This window comes from Schistocerca americana, chromosome 9, assembly GCF_021461395.2.
Source record: "Schistocerca americana isolate TAMUIC-IGC-003095 chromosome 9, iqSchAmer2.1, whole genome shotgun sequence".
Taxonomy (NCBI): Eukaryota; Metazoa; Arthropoda; class Insecta; order Orthoptera; family Acrididae; genus Schistocerca; species Schistocerca americana.
The window spans coordinates 192,608,671-192,623,268 of record NC_060127.1 but is presented as its reverse complement, the minus strand read 5'-3'; the positions used below and the strand labels follow the sequence as shown (position 1 = coordinate 192,623,268).

Here is a 14,598-nt window from a genome sequence, read left to right as displayed (position 1 = left end):
CTGGAAGAGCAGCTGAACGGAATGGACAGTGTCTTGAAAAGAGGATATAAGATGAGCATCAACAAAAGCAAAACAAGGATAATGGAATGTAGTCAAATTAAGTCAGGTGATGCCGAGGGAATTAGATTAGGAAATGAGACACTTAAAGTAGTAAAGGAGTTTTGCTATTTGGGGAGCAAAATAACTGATGATGGTCGAAGTAGTGAGGATATAAAATGTAGACTGGCAATGGCAAGGAAAGCGTTTCTGAAGAAGAGAAATTTGTTTACATCGAGTATTGATTTAAGTGTCAGGAAGTTGTTTCTGAAATTATTTGTATGGAGTGTAGCCATGTATGGAAGTGAAACATGGACGATAAATAGTTTAGACAAGAGGAGAATAGAAGCTTTCGAAATGTGGTGCTACAGAAGAATGCTGAAGATTAGATGGGTAGATCATGTAACTAATGAGGAGGTATTGAATAGAATTGGGAAGAAGAGGAGTTTGTGGCACAACTTGACAAGAAGAAGGGATCGGTTGGTAGGACATGTTCTGAGGCATCAAGGGATCACAAATTTAGCATTGGAGGGCAGCGTGGAGGGTAAAAATCATAGAGGGAGACCAAGAGATGAATATACTAAGCAGATTTAGAAGGATGTAGGTTGCAGTAAGTACTGGGAGATGAAGAAGCTTGCACAGGATAGAGTGGCATGGAGAGCTGCATCAAACCAGTCTCAAGACTGAAGACCACAACAACAACAACAACAACAACATCAATGAAGTTACAAGTCTTTTCAGAGAAATCTTTCCAAATAAGTCAGTGAGAGAAAACCTGTTAAAATCTGGAAACAAGCCTTGGATTAGTAAAGACATCAAAATTTCCTGCAAAACAAAAAGAGAACTATATGCAGCAGCCAAGAGATAAAATGATCCCAGTAGGAGTATGCACTATAAACTCTACAATAAAGTTCTGAATAAGTCCGTACAAGCAGCAAAGAACATGTGCTTGAAGGCAGATATTGATTACTCGAGCAGTAAAGTAAAAACTATTTGGAATTTTGCAAAGAAGGAAACAAGGGAAAATGCAGTTTGTAGTGGAAATATCCCAATAAAAAGTGAAGGTCATCTTGTTAGCAATCCAGAAATAGTTGCAGACACATTAAACAAACATTTTTTAACAGTGACAGAACAAAAATAGGTTTAGAAGGCTCCATGAACCAAGCCATCGATATTTTTAAAACCAGAGTACCTAGCTCAGTACAACATATGAAAGTAACAACAGTCACTGTTCAAGAAATTGAAAGAGTTATTAAATCCCTGAAAAGTAAAAACCCTACTGGAATTGACAATATTTATAAGAAATTATTAAAATACTGCTGCAGCCATGTAAGTAAAGCCCTTTGCCACATTTTTTATGCATCACTTAAGCAAGCAATACTTCCTGAGAGGTTTAAGTATGCAGTTGTAAAACCACTGTATAAAGAAGGGAGATAAGATGGGTGCTGCTGACTATTGGCCAATATCACTAGTGACAAGTTTTGCAAAGGTTTTAGAGAAACTAATGCATGCCAGGATAGTTAAGCATCTCAGGGATCAAAATATCCTCAGCGAAAGTCAGTTTGGATTTCAGAGAGGTTTGTCAACAGAAGATGCAATATTTACATTTGCTGGCAAAGTCTTGGAATCTATCAACAAAAAACTGAAGATGGTTGGGATTTTTTGTGACCTAATAAAAGCATTTAACTGTGTCAGTCACTAGATTCTCTTACAAAAAGCTGCACATCTCGGTATAAGTGGTTCATCAGGAAGATGGCTCGTACCTGTCAAACAGGAGACAAAGTTGTATCGGTAATTCAAAATGGAGTCCCATTATCTTCAGAGTGGGGTACCATCACATGTGGAGTGCCTGAAGGCCCAGCTCTGGAGCCCTCTACTTTTTTAATCTTTATAATGATCTGCCTCTCTGTACAGAATATTGTAGATTCACCGATTTTGCTGGTGACACTACACTACTTATTGATAATTCAGTAGATAAACTTGAGGAAACAACAAATAAGATTTTAAGTGAAACAGTGAAATGGTTTAACATTAATAGCCTTTCTTTAAATTACACTAAAACAAACTATGTTCAGTCCCACGCAACATTCAAAGATAAAGAAATAGTAGTAAAAATAGGTGAGTAGGTGATAACCAGGCTGGATACCTGAAAATAACTAGGCTTGCATATTGACAGCAAAGTGAACTGGTCAAACCACATCCTGCATCTATGAAAAGATTGAGTTCACCAACTTCCGCATTATGCATTATATCTTCTTATAGAAATATGAAAACCATGAAGTCAACCTATTATGGTTATTTTCACACCATTATGAACTGTGGAATTATATTTTGGGCAAAATCAGTCACTGGCTAAAAAAGCACTGTGTGCACAAAAAAAAAAAAAAAAAGCCATAAGGATCGTCTGTGGAGTCCATCGTAGAGCCACATGCAGGAATCTTTTTAGGAAACTTGGAATCATTACATCCACTGTGCAATATATATTCTCTCTGATGTGCTTCATAAGGAAAGAAATATAAATTTTTAAACTGAATAGTGAGTATCATAGTGGAAATGGAAATTCCGTGTGGCTAGGGCCTCCCGTCGGGTAGACCGTTCTCCTAGTGCAAGTCCTTAGAATTAACGCCACTTCGCTGACTTGTGTGTCGATGGGGATGAAATGATGATGATAAGGACAACACAACACCCAGTTCCTGAGTGGAGAAAATTTCCGACCTAGCCAGGAATCGAGCATGGGTCGTTAGGTATGACATTCCGTCACACTGACCCTCAGCTACCATCATAGTCATGAGATGAGAAGAAAACATGATATCCACAATCAACAGGCAAACCTAAGTATGGTACAGAAAGGAGTCCATTTCACTGGCTCTAAGATTTTTAATGCCATCTGTTCAAGAACTAAGTGTTTGGTAGAAGAAGAGCTCTTGTTTAAAAGAACTTTAAAGCAGTTCCTATTACAAGGATCATTTTATACAATAGAAGAGTTCCTGAACTGCAGTGTTTAGCATTTCTTGTATTGTTAACTGCAGATATATACCCAAATCTACATTTGTAATCCTGATTATTCTTTATTGTAAACACATATTTTGCAATATTTATTTTATGTAACACTTATTACTTTGTAACATTTATTTATCTCTCAAAATTGTTTTTCTGTAGTAGAACCTAATTTATTGTTTACTGTAATATGAAATAATTTGTTTTTGTTTTTATGTGCTACCATAGATTTCTGACACATTCCATATCCTGTGATATTGTCACAAAATGGATCACCGGAACAAGAAATAAATAAATAAATAAAATATAAATAACTAAATACACATAACCGAAAAGTTATTAAAACATCTTGATTGATTTTACAAACTATCTGATTAATATTCTAGTTAAATATGTACAAGAAAATAGAATTTTAGGTGCATATGTATCGCACAAAAGACTCACATTAATTGGAGGACATTAGTAAAATGAGTTTAGTTTTACCTAGAATTAATTTGATAATTATAAATTTCCAAATCGAGAGATTATGACTCAGAATCTGCATGTTTGAGCAGTGATCCAAATATTTATTAATGCTGTAGAAACTATGAATAATTAGTAGACCTTTTAGTTCTCTTAGTGTACGAGGAACTGAATAGCTTTTTTTTCAAAGTAGCTGGTTTGGTTCCATGTAAAAGTATTTTCCGTTCTTACACTATGTGATCAAAAGTATCCAGACACTCCCAAGAACACATGTTTTTCATATTAGGTGCATTATGCTCCCACCTACTGCCAGGTACTCCATATCAGCAACCCCAGTAGTCATTAGACATCATGAGAGAGCAGAATGGGGTGCTCTGTGGAACTCACGGACTTCCAATGTGGTCAGGTAATTGGATTCATTTGTGTTATATGTCTGTACACGAGATTTCCACACTCCTAAGCATCCCTAGGTCCACTGTTTTTGATGTTATTGTGAAGTGGAGATGTGAAGGGACACGTACAGCACAAACGCATCTGTTGAGTGACAGAGACTGCTGACAGCTGAAGAGGGTCATAATTTGTAATAGGCAGACATTTATCCAGACCATCACACAGGAATTCCAAACTGCATCGGGATCCACTGCAGGTACTATCACAGTTACGTGGGAGGTGATAAAACTTGGATTTCATGGTCGAGTGGCTCCTCATAAGTCACACATCATGGCGGCAAATGCCAAACGACACCACACTTGGTGTAAGGTGTTGTGTCTAGACAAGACAGCCTAGACACAATGAGATGAAGCCGAAAGGCACGCGCTTAAACTCACACAGGCTGGCGTGAGGTCTGAAACAGGATATGTAATGAATGCTATAAAGAAAAGTATGTAGCTTCTGGAATACTTAACTTTAATCCACATTTGTAGAACATCGCTCTTGATGATACATTAATAGAATCTCAATATCAATTGAATACGGCACCTTGCTAGGTCGTAGCAAATGTAGCTGAAGGCTACGCTAACTATCGTCTCGGCCAATGAGAGTGTATTTGTCAGTGAACCGTTCCTTGCAAAGTCGGCTGTACAACTGGGGTGAGTGCTTGTACGTCTCTCTAGACCTGCCGTGTGGTGGCGCTCGGTCTGCAATTACTGACAGTGGCAACACGCGGGTCCGACGTATACTAATGGACTGCGGCCAATTTAAAGGCTACCACCTAGCAAGTGTGGTGTCTGGCGGTGACACCACATAAGGAGCATAAACATTGGACAACTCAACAGTGGGAAAACATTGTGTGGAATGACGAGTCACAGTACACAATGTGGCAATTCAATGACAGGGTGTGGGTATGACGAGTGCCCAGAGAACGTCATCTGCCAGCGTGTGTAGTGCCAACAGTGAAATTCAGAGGTGGTGGTGTTATGGTGCAGTTGTGTTTTTCATAGCCTTGCACCCCTTGTTGTTTTGCGTGGCACTATCACAGCACAGGCCTACATTGATGTTTTAAGCACCTTCTTGCTTCCCACTGTTGAAGAGCAAGATGGCGAGTGCATCTTTCAACATGATAGAGCACCTGTTCATAATGCATGGCCTGTGGTGGAGTGGTTACACAACAATAACATCCCTGTAATGGACTGGCCTGCACAGAGTTCTGACCTGAATCCTATAGAACACATCGACATCAATACCTCTCCTCAGTGCAGCAGTCCATGAAGAATGGGCTGTCATTCCCCAAGAAACCTTCCAGCACCTGATCGAATGTATGCCTGTGAGAGTTGAAGCTGTCATCAAGGCTAAGGGTGGGCCAACACCATATTTAATTCCAGCATTACTGATGGAGGGCACCACGAACTTTTAAGTCATTTTCAGCTAGGTGTCTGGATAATTTCGATCACATAGTGTATTAGTGTGAGCAGATTAGCATTAGTCATAATTTGTTGTTTGTATACTGCTTCTGCGTTAGGTGTGAATGAACGAATGAAGGAACAGTCCCTGTAACTTAACATTTGATCCTTCTTATTCACCCTTACTCCTTGTGTTTCAAATGAGACTAATGCTGTATCAGAAGTACTAAATTTACAAATTTTATTGTTATTCTGATTATTTGGCACTACTTTGTCTTCTGGTAACTTTTTTATGCAAATGGCCCAGTTTAGAACTTTATTTGTCAACTTAGTAATGTTTCTTTCTTTCTTTTGCTATGTAGTGGATTTCTCACTTTAGACCTCATTGCCAAGCCTTAATCCATTTTCCTGCTAATTAATTGCCATTGTCCAACTTCAGGTTGAGAACTTTTCCTGTTGTTTATATTATCTCATGTAATATCTACCACTCTTCTTTTCTTTTCTTCTTTTTCTTTCACCAACCCATTAAATGGGAACTGCTTTTGTTTTACTTCTGTTTTCAGAAAATTTGACAGATTTTATTCTTTTGATATGGCCATAAAAGTTTACTCTGTGTTTCCTAATGTCACTGTGAATGTTTGTGTTCCACATGACGTTTTGCTAGATTCTTATACTCAATGTCTTTTGGACCCAGGATTTCTGTATAATTTTTTGTTCTCCTTTTTCGGTGTTTTTAGTATATCATCTTTCCTGTCCTGAATTGATGATTTTGTAGCATACAGACTTTCTTGTTTAACACTGAAATTCTAGTGTTTTAATTTTGAGCATTTCCTACTCTTGTATACATTTCATGTTAGTTGGAATGCTGTTTCTGCCTACTACTCTTTTTTCATTTTTTCATTGTTTCAGTTTTTTTCCTGAAACAATTTAGTACCTTTCTTCTCAGTTCAATTTCCTGAATTATTGCACCAAGGTACTTAGATTTCTGGACTCATTTGATTTTATCATATTTTGTTTCATGTATTCTGGTGCCAGTTTATTGCAAGTAATATATTCTTTATTTTGGAATGAAGTCAGCAAACCTAGTTTTCCTATGATTAAATGTAAGAGTTAAAGTCTCTTTCTGGACTTGTGATGGAACTCTAATGAGTGGGGAGGGTGGGGATATAATATGGCAGTCAGTGCCGTGACATCAGTTTGGACATCAAAATTGTCCTTCAGCAGTGGTTCATGGATTTTTAAGCAAATGGAATTCAGAAATTGGTTGTTTATTATAAACATTGTGTTCAGAAGTAATGAAAAGCAAAAAGCTTTCATTCAGTAATAAAATTGTTTTTAAGAATGCTCTCTTTGGTTTAGTATAAAAATGCTATTTATTTAAGAACTGTCCTCATATTTTGGTTGTACATTGTGTGGTGGTTGTCATTAATCTGTTGCTCATGGGTTCATATTTGTTACTGAATTCACCAAGTTTTTGTTGATGGTGAAAATACATCCTAAATGTAGTTTGGTTTGCATGTCTGTAGTTTCGAAAATCCTTTGTATTTAGTCCATAAATCATGTTTCTCGTAGAGCTACTATTTGAAATTTTTGACCTTTCAAGATTATCTCTAGTTCATTTAATTTTTCTATTGAAAGGGCAAATATATGTTCAGTGTTCCAACAAAGCTTTGAGTTTCTGAGTGAAATTGGCCAGAAATGTCAAATTCTCTCCATTTGTCTGTCAGCCCAGTCTTCCCTGAATCCGAATGCCTAGCTGTACTGTTATAAACAGCAGTTGATTGGTTAGCACCTGGACTACAAAAGTGATACCTGGGAAGATTCATTTTACTTTGTTATCAGTGATTTGAACCAAATCTCATTTCATCTGGACTAGGATGGTTAGTTCCAGAACATATTATAGCTGCTGCTCTGTTGAAGAGACCCAGATCACTATACTGCTGTATATATATAAGTCAGACGCAATGTACTTCTAATAATGTTATTGTTGTTGTTGGTCTTCAATTGCTTTTTCACACTATTTCAATGGTAATAATCTTTATTTCATGTCCAGTACATAAAGAGGATGAGAAATATAGAACTAAATCAAAGGAGTATGTTTACTAAACCATGGTGCTACTGGTGACAAAATGGTAAGCAGTGGTCTGTTGGCCATATTGCCTCATCCTGGAAGATGAAAGGAGAATGCCAATCATTGACAGGCAGAAAGATTATAACAAACAAGGGCACCCATACCTGAGGCTAGGGGGTGCCTGGCCCCTCCCACTTACCTCCCCCTAGTACTCAAGGAAAGGAAAATGTATTATGTAGCATGGAGTTTTTCTTTCAGGTGAATGTTTTAAGATCTGTATTATAAAGGTTTTTAATAGACCAGAAGTGGAACTTTTTTATGGTTACTTATAAGTTGCCGTTTGTCTTCCAAAATATTAAAAAAGTACACCATTCCTCCAGGCATAGCCCCCCTAAACACTATTGTATGGGCATTCTTGATGCTAAAGGAATCTTATTTATGGATTTTGTGGAGCACTGAAGGGCCAGTCAATTTTGAATCCCACTGTGAAGCTTCAAAAAACTATGAAGAGCCATTGAAAAAAGTAACATGTTCTTTTGTCTAACAGTGTCATATTTTTACCCATCGGTGCTCTGCTTCACTGTGCACAGCACACATGAGAATTGTTGCATCATTTTGAATACGACATGTTTTGAATATCCACGCTACACTGCTACCTTCCTTCCACCTCTTGATGAACATCAGACTTTATCTTTGATGAAGTACTTCAAGACTATTGTCATACACTGAAGTGGCAGAATTTGACACACAGAGAACTAATCAGCTTGTTAACAGATTTTAATAAATGTTTAAACCTAAATGCCGTTTATGTAGAGAATAGTATAAATATAATAAAAATGTTAAGAAACAGATGTTATGGAGATGATAGATTGTTATTCAGTGTAAAGATGATAATGAGTTGCAGAGAGGAGACACAAAAATACTGTTACACATTGTGCTTTTGGCCAAAGCCTTGTTCAGAAAAGAAAACGCACTCACACACACATTCACGCAAGCAGGCACACCTCACGCAGACGAGCCTCTATCTCTGGCCACTGCAGCTAGAATGCAGGTGTCGCATTGAATTGAAACAGCAATTCAGAATGGGGTGGGAAAGTGGCAAGGATAGCAGGGTTTGGTTGGGGTGAGAGAAGAGTGCTGTGTGACAGATTGTGGAGGGATTAGAAGACGTCAGGACAAGGCTATTGGAGCCTGTATCCAGAGGCTGTGGGGGAAGGGGTAAGTGAGGAGTGGAAAAGGAGAGGATCAGAGGGGATAGACTGGTAGGTGCATTGGCAGAGCACGGCATACAATGATGGTGAGGGGATGTGAACAGGGAGGAGCTGATATCTTTGTGTCGATAATTATAGTTATTCCTGTTGACCACTATTCCTCCCTTATTCTTGTGTATTTTTGCATATTATTTTCCACACATACCTGTGCCACACACACTATAATTGGAGTCACGAATGACGGCAGTCAAGTTTAACATGATTCTGCGCACCCACGTCACACATTCTTCAACAGCCAGTAAGTGTTTAGTAGTGTTCTGAGGGCTCTGCTGTAAATGTTGTACGTGATGTGAGCATTAAACATATTGTAGTGAGTTATTTAGTGAATTTTTATTCCATCTGTTGTGAGTTTTCATGGATGATCCACCATCATCCATGACAACTCACAACAGATGGAATAAAAAGCTATAAATTCTACACAAGCAAGTGAGAGACCCAATTTGTGGGGTACACACTTTCTTTGAGCGCAAAGTGCAACTGTTGCTCGGAACCAGCAACAGCACAGTTCCCAGCCTCATCTCAACTCACATGAACTGCTTTTATTTGTAGATCAGGCTGTATTGAAACTCGACCTAACCCATTCCCCTTCTCCCTCTTTCTCTTCCCTTACCCCAACATACGCATACCTTGTCCATTCTGTCCTTTTTCCCACGTTTTTGTACATATTACTTTGGGCTTATCTTTACCTATTCTCATGTATTTTTGTGTATTTGTTTGCATTTGTGTCAATTTTTGTGTGTCTGTACGTATTTTTACATGTCTTTTTCTGAGATCCAGCTCCTCTCTCAACCATCTAATGCCTTCATTTACTCATTTCCTTCATCTGCCATTCATACCATAGTGGAACTCTGCTCCATCTTTCTGTACCAGTTCAGAAATGGATCCCTTTTCTTGGCTAAAACCCAGTGCCACATCCTGTTCCTTAAATGCTGCCTAAACCATGGAATCCCCCCTCCACCCCTCATGCACCCCCACGCCCACCCCAATGGCCTGACCATAAAAATTTCTTTCTCTGGATCCCACCATTCCTTTCAGAGTGACCTTCACCATTTCAGATTCTGCCAGTCTCTGTCCCTTGTCCCTCACAAACCTGGCACTACAAAAACACATCTCTATGGCACAGGTATTCCAGAACCTCACTCCCTCAGCAATATACTGCTGCTGTGCAATCCCTACTACATACATTACATCCTTTAAAAAGTAGTATACGTTATAAATAATTAATATTCAGCATTTTTTCCTGTTTAGTCATAGTCTATTCGCATATCTTTCAATGTGCAGACTTACTAGTACTACGTGACATGTAATCCACTGAGTTTTGTAACAATACTATGAAAAGGATAGTTGCTACACCATACAGCGGAGATGGTGAGTTGAAGAGGGGCATGACTAAAAGACTGTTGAAAATGAGCTTTTGACCAACAAGGCCTTCATTGGGGATAGAAAACAGACACACACACACACACACACACACACACACACACACACACAAAAACCTGCGTGCACACGCATGCAAATCCAACTAACATGTACATGACCACAGTGATCATGTATGTGTGAGTTACATTTGTGTGAGTGTTTGTGAGTATGTTCTATCTCCAAAGAAGGCCTTATTGGCTGAAAGCTCACTTTCTGACAGTCTTATCGTTGTGCCTATCTGTGACTCAGCATCTCCGCTCTATGGTGAGTAGCAACTATCCTTATCATAAGATTGTTACATTCCATCCTAGATTTTCCACCACCATGTTTTGTGATTTTTACCGATATATAGCACTGATAACCACATCATTGAGCAGCCATAAACCAGAACACCATTTACTAATGTACTGTATAACAGTTCATTAATGTCGTGATGTCAGAATGTGACTTAGCTGTGAACAATAACTTCGCAGACCAACAACAACTGGAAACAGGTGATATATTTTGATGTAATACCGCTGTGTTCCTAGCTGTTTTGCACATTTCGTGGAACTATATCTCTTGTAGAGGTGCATTAGCTTCCTCGTAGTAATATAAGTTCTGTGTCATTGTAGGCTACAAGAAGACAGTACAAATGTGCCACAACTTGTCCTGCCATACTTACTTTAGTGCGATTGAGACTGATATGTAAAAATTTAGCCTCCAGTTTGTTGTTGCTATTGTTGCCATTTTTCGGTATTATGGCTATAATTGTTATCATTGTAAATATCACTGTTATCATTACATGTCTTTAATGTGCATATAAATTTACATGTAATTCTTCATAGTAATTTACAGTTTCTACAAATAGGTCTGAAAATAGTGTGGGGAACATTTGGTGCAGGTATTTACTGTTCATAACAAGAATATCTATTATAATATCTGATTTCTTCCCACAGTGCCTAGAAGCAGAAGTAATCATGTACAAAGCAGAGGCAAAGGAGTACAAGCACAAACTTGAGCTGACAAAGGAAGAAGTCAACGAATTCAAAAAACTGTACTATGAATTGGTAAGTGTTAAAAAGGTATTTCATACACATAACACCAAACACTATTAAGAAAATAAGCTTGTAAGCAGAAGCTTGGAGGGACCATGAAGACAAAATTAGGCTAATTATGGCTTCCATATACAACTGGTACGTGAAGAAACCCTAACATGTGATAGAATGAGAAATACCTCCTGCCTTACACTTCACAGTGGTTTGCAGAATATATTTGTATACGTAGGAGTAGATTTAGGTGAACTGCTGTCTGCAGCATATACACAGCTGCTACAGTGTGCGCTAGATTTGAACAAGCCTCAGTTTCGAATCTTTTTGCAGATCCACCTTCGTTAACGGTGAAAACCAATGAGATCTAGGGCTGATTGTATAAAGTGGTTGATCTTAGATTAGTATGAAAAAATGAATTCAAATTTAACTGAACTCAGAAATCTATGAAATATGAATGTTCCACTATTATGAAGAGGTTACTCACTATATAGCAGATATGTGGAGTCACAGAGAGGCATGTTTGTTGAGTTGTCACAAAATAAGCTTTTGGCCAACAAGGCATTTGACACACACACACACACACACACACACACGCACGCATACAACCACAGTCTCTAGCAGCTGAAGCCAGACTTCGGACTGGCTTCTGCCATCAGAGACACTGTGGTTGTGTGTGTGTGTGTGTGTGTGTGTGTGTGAGTGTGTGTGTGAGGTCTATTTTTGATGAACGCATTCTCGGCCAAAAGCTTATTTTGTAACAAACAACAAATGTGCCTATCTGTGTCTTAGCATATCCACTGTGTGGGGGTGGGGGTGGGGATGGGGGGTGGGGGACTACCCTTTTCATAATGTTGTTACATTCCATCCAGGATTTTCCATTGTTTAAATATTAACATTAATCTCAGACTATTTCACTGTGAACAAGTATCACCTTGGACTGGCAAAATTTCACAGATCAATTCAAGTTCAACTGTAACTGTCACTTCACAACACCCACTGCCCTCCTTTTTTGTCATCAAAATAGCTGATGATTGCCGAAATATAGAGGATCAAAAATGTAAATCGGCAGTGGCGAGAAAAGCATTACTGTTTCTGAAGGAGAGAAATTTGTTAACCTGAGATATAGATTTAAGTGTTAATATTTTATGGAGTGTAGACATACATGGAAGTGAAACTTGGGTGATAAACAGTTTAGACAAGAAGAGAACAGAGGCTTTTGAAATGTGGTGCTATAGAAGAATGCTGAAGACCAGGAGGGTAGTTCATGGAAGTAATAAGGTGGTGGTTTACAGAATTGGTGAGATAAGAAATTTGTGGCACAACCTGACTAGCGAAAGGGATCAGTTTATAGGGCATATTCTGAGACATCAGGGAATCACCAGTTTAGTATTGAAGGGGAGTGTGGAAGGTAAAATTGTAGAAGGAGACCAAGAGATGAATACAGTCAGCAGATTCAGAAGGGTGTAAGGTGCAGTAGTTACACAGACAAGGAGAGACTTGTGCAGGACAGAGTAGCACGGAGAACTGCATCAAACCAATCTTCGGACTGAAGACCACAACAAGAAGATAGTAGTCAAATGAATCATCATTTTGGTTAGATCTCTACATGACCAAATTGTGTAAATGTATACTTTGACTCCTTTCTGTATTGATAGTTTCTTTAGTGTCAAATAACAGCTTAAATGCCTGCAAATTATTTAAACTTTTGTTCACACAAAAACATCTTGAGATTCATGGCCAGTGATCCATAATATACATAGGTATTCATCATGCTGTGCACAGATGTGAAACAGTGCCACATTTACATATATTTTATGCAACTGTAACCACGGAATCTGACTTCTGAGTATACTTGGAAAAACATTTGCCTGTGTGGTTTTGGGCAGACTTGCCCAGTGCATATACCCTGAGGAATAACGTGGATTTCGTCCCCAACGATCTACAGTTGGTATGATCTTCACACTCTGGGAAATCCAGGAGAAGTGCCGCGAGCAGGAAACTCCTCTGTTCATTGCCTTTATTGATCTAAATGAGGCTTTTGACACAGTCAGCAGAGAAGGAATGTATGCAGTACTTTCAAGATAGGGTGTCCTCCAAAGCTCTTAAAGATGATCACGGCTTTTCACAAAAATATGCAAGGTGCTGTGGTCTTTGACAGAATCACATCTGACCCATTTGCTGCAAAAAGAGGGGTTTGTTGAGGCTGTGTATTGGCTCACATTTTGTTCAATATTTTTTCCTCAGCACTCCTCAAAGTTGCTTTTGGTGAAACTAACTTGGGCATTCATCTACATACCAGAGCTAATGGGAAGCTCTGCATCATTTCTCTACTCAGATCGAAGCGCTTCCGAGAAGACTTGCTTGCAAATAGGCTTTTACTTGCTGACGATGCTGCATTTTTAACGCATACTCGAGCCGATCCGCAAGAGCTTGTGGACAAATTCTCTACTGCATGCAAGCTCTTCTCCGTGTATATAAACAGTAAGAAGACAGTTGTCATGGCACAAGGATACACAGATTCGCCTGTCATCAAACTGGACAGCTCCTTGCTGGAGGTAGTCAATAAATTCTGTTATCGCGGTTCAGTAATGGCAGAAGATATCTCCTCGGATGACGAGATAAATGCTCGAATAGGAAAGTTCTGCACGTGAGCACGGGACAACAAACGTCTCACACTGTCAACAAAAATACTTGTGTATCAATTGTATGTACTGAGTACTCTCCTGTACGGAGCTGAGACTCGGACGTCGTATGCCAAACAGTAACAAAAGCTCGACGCCTTTCACCTGAGGTCCTTATGGAGCATCTTGGGAGTATCGTGGAAGGATCGTGTGACAAATTATATGGTTCTGAAAACTGCAAAACGACAGAGTAGCACTGCCACACTCGAGCAACATTGCCTGCAACATCTGCATCGTACGGACCACTCCCGTCTGCCCTGGCACACATAACTCGGTGAAATAGCAGGAGCAAAGAGACCTCGTGGAAGACCTTTGCTATGCTTTAGGGATTGTGTCGAGCACGGTATGTGCACATTTAATATTGACGGTGACAAGTGGGAGCAACTCGCTGACAATCGCAGCAAATGGAGGAAACTGACAGCAGATGGAAGTGAGATGCACGACCAAGTACGGCTTAACAACTTAGTTGCAAAACGATCGTGCAGACACGAGCTTACGACTAACCCTCCTGCTGGAGTGACTCGTATTTGCCTCGCTTCAGACAAACCGTGTATCCTCTACACTATTGGTTTTAAAGATAATTATGACAATTCAGTGTTCTGAAACCGTACTGCCTGAATACGCTTTGCTATTTTCCCAGGCACCTGGGCCACTGAGGTGGGCAGCATTCTGTATTCACAAGTTTTAAGCAGAGAACCACATTGTTTCTTTTCATGAAATTTGTGGATATCTCATTAATTTGTTGTTTTTCAGTTGTGGAAAAGTTTTCTTGAAGTTTGAGAAGTTTTTCCC

The 14,598-nt window shown here is 39.1% G+C and overlaps 1 protein-coding gene across 1 annotated transcript in view; it reads left to right on the top strand.

The window, feature by feature from the left end:
- Window positions 1-14,598, top strand: part of LOC124550809 (cilia- and flagella-associated protein 58-like) — a 281,635-nt gene that overhangs the window by 242,177 nt on the left and 24,860 nt on the right. Inside the window, exon 18 of the mRNA XM_047125536.1 lies at window positions 10,978-11,143. Within this exon, the coding sequence (XP_046981492.1) occupies window positions 10,978-11,143 (166 nt within the window). The remainder of the gene's footprint in view (window positions 1-10,977; window positions 11,144-14,598) is intronic.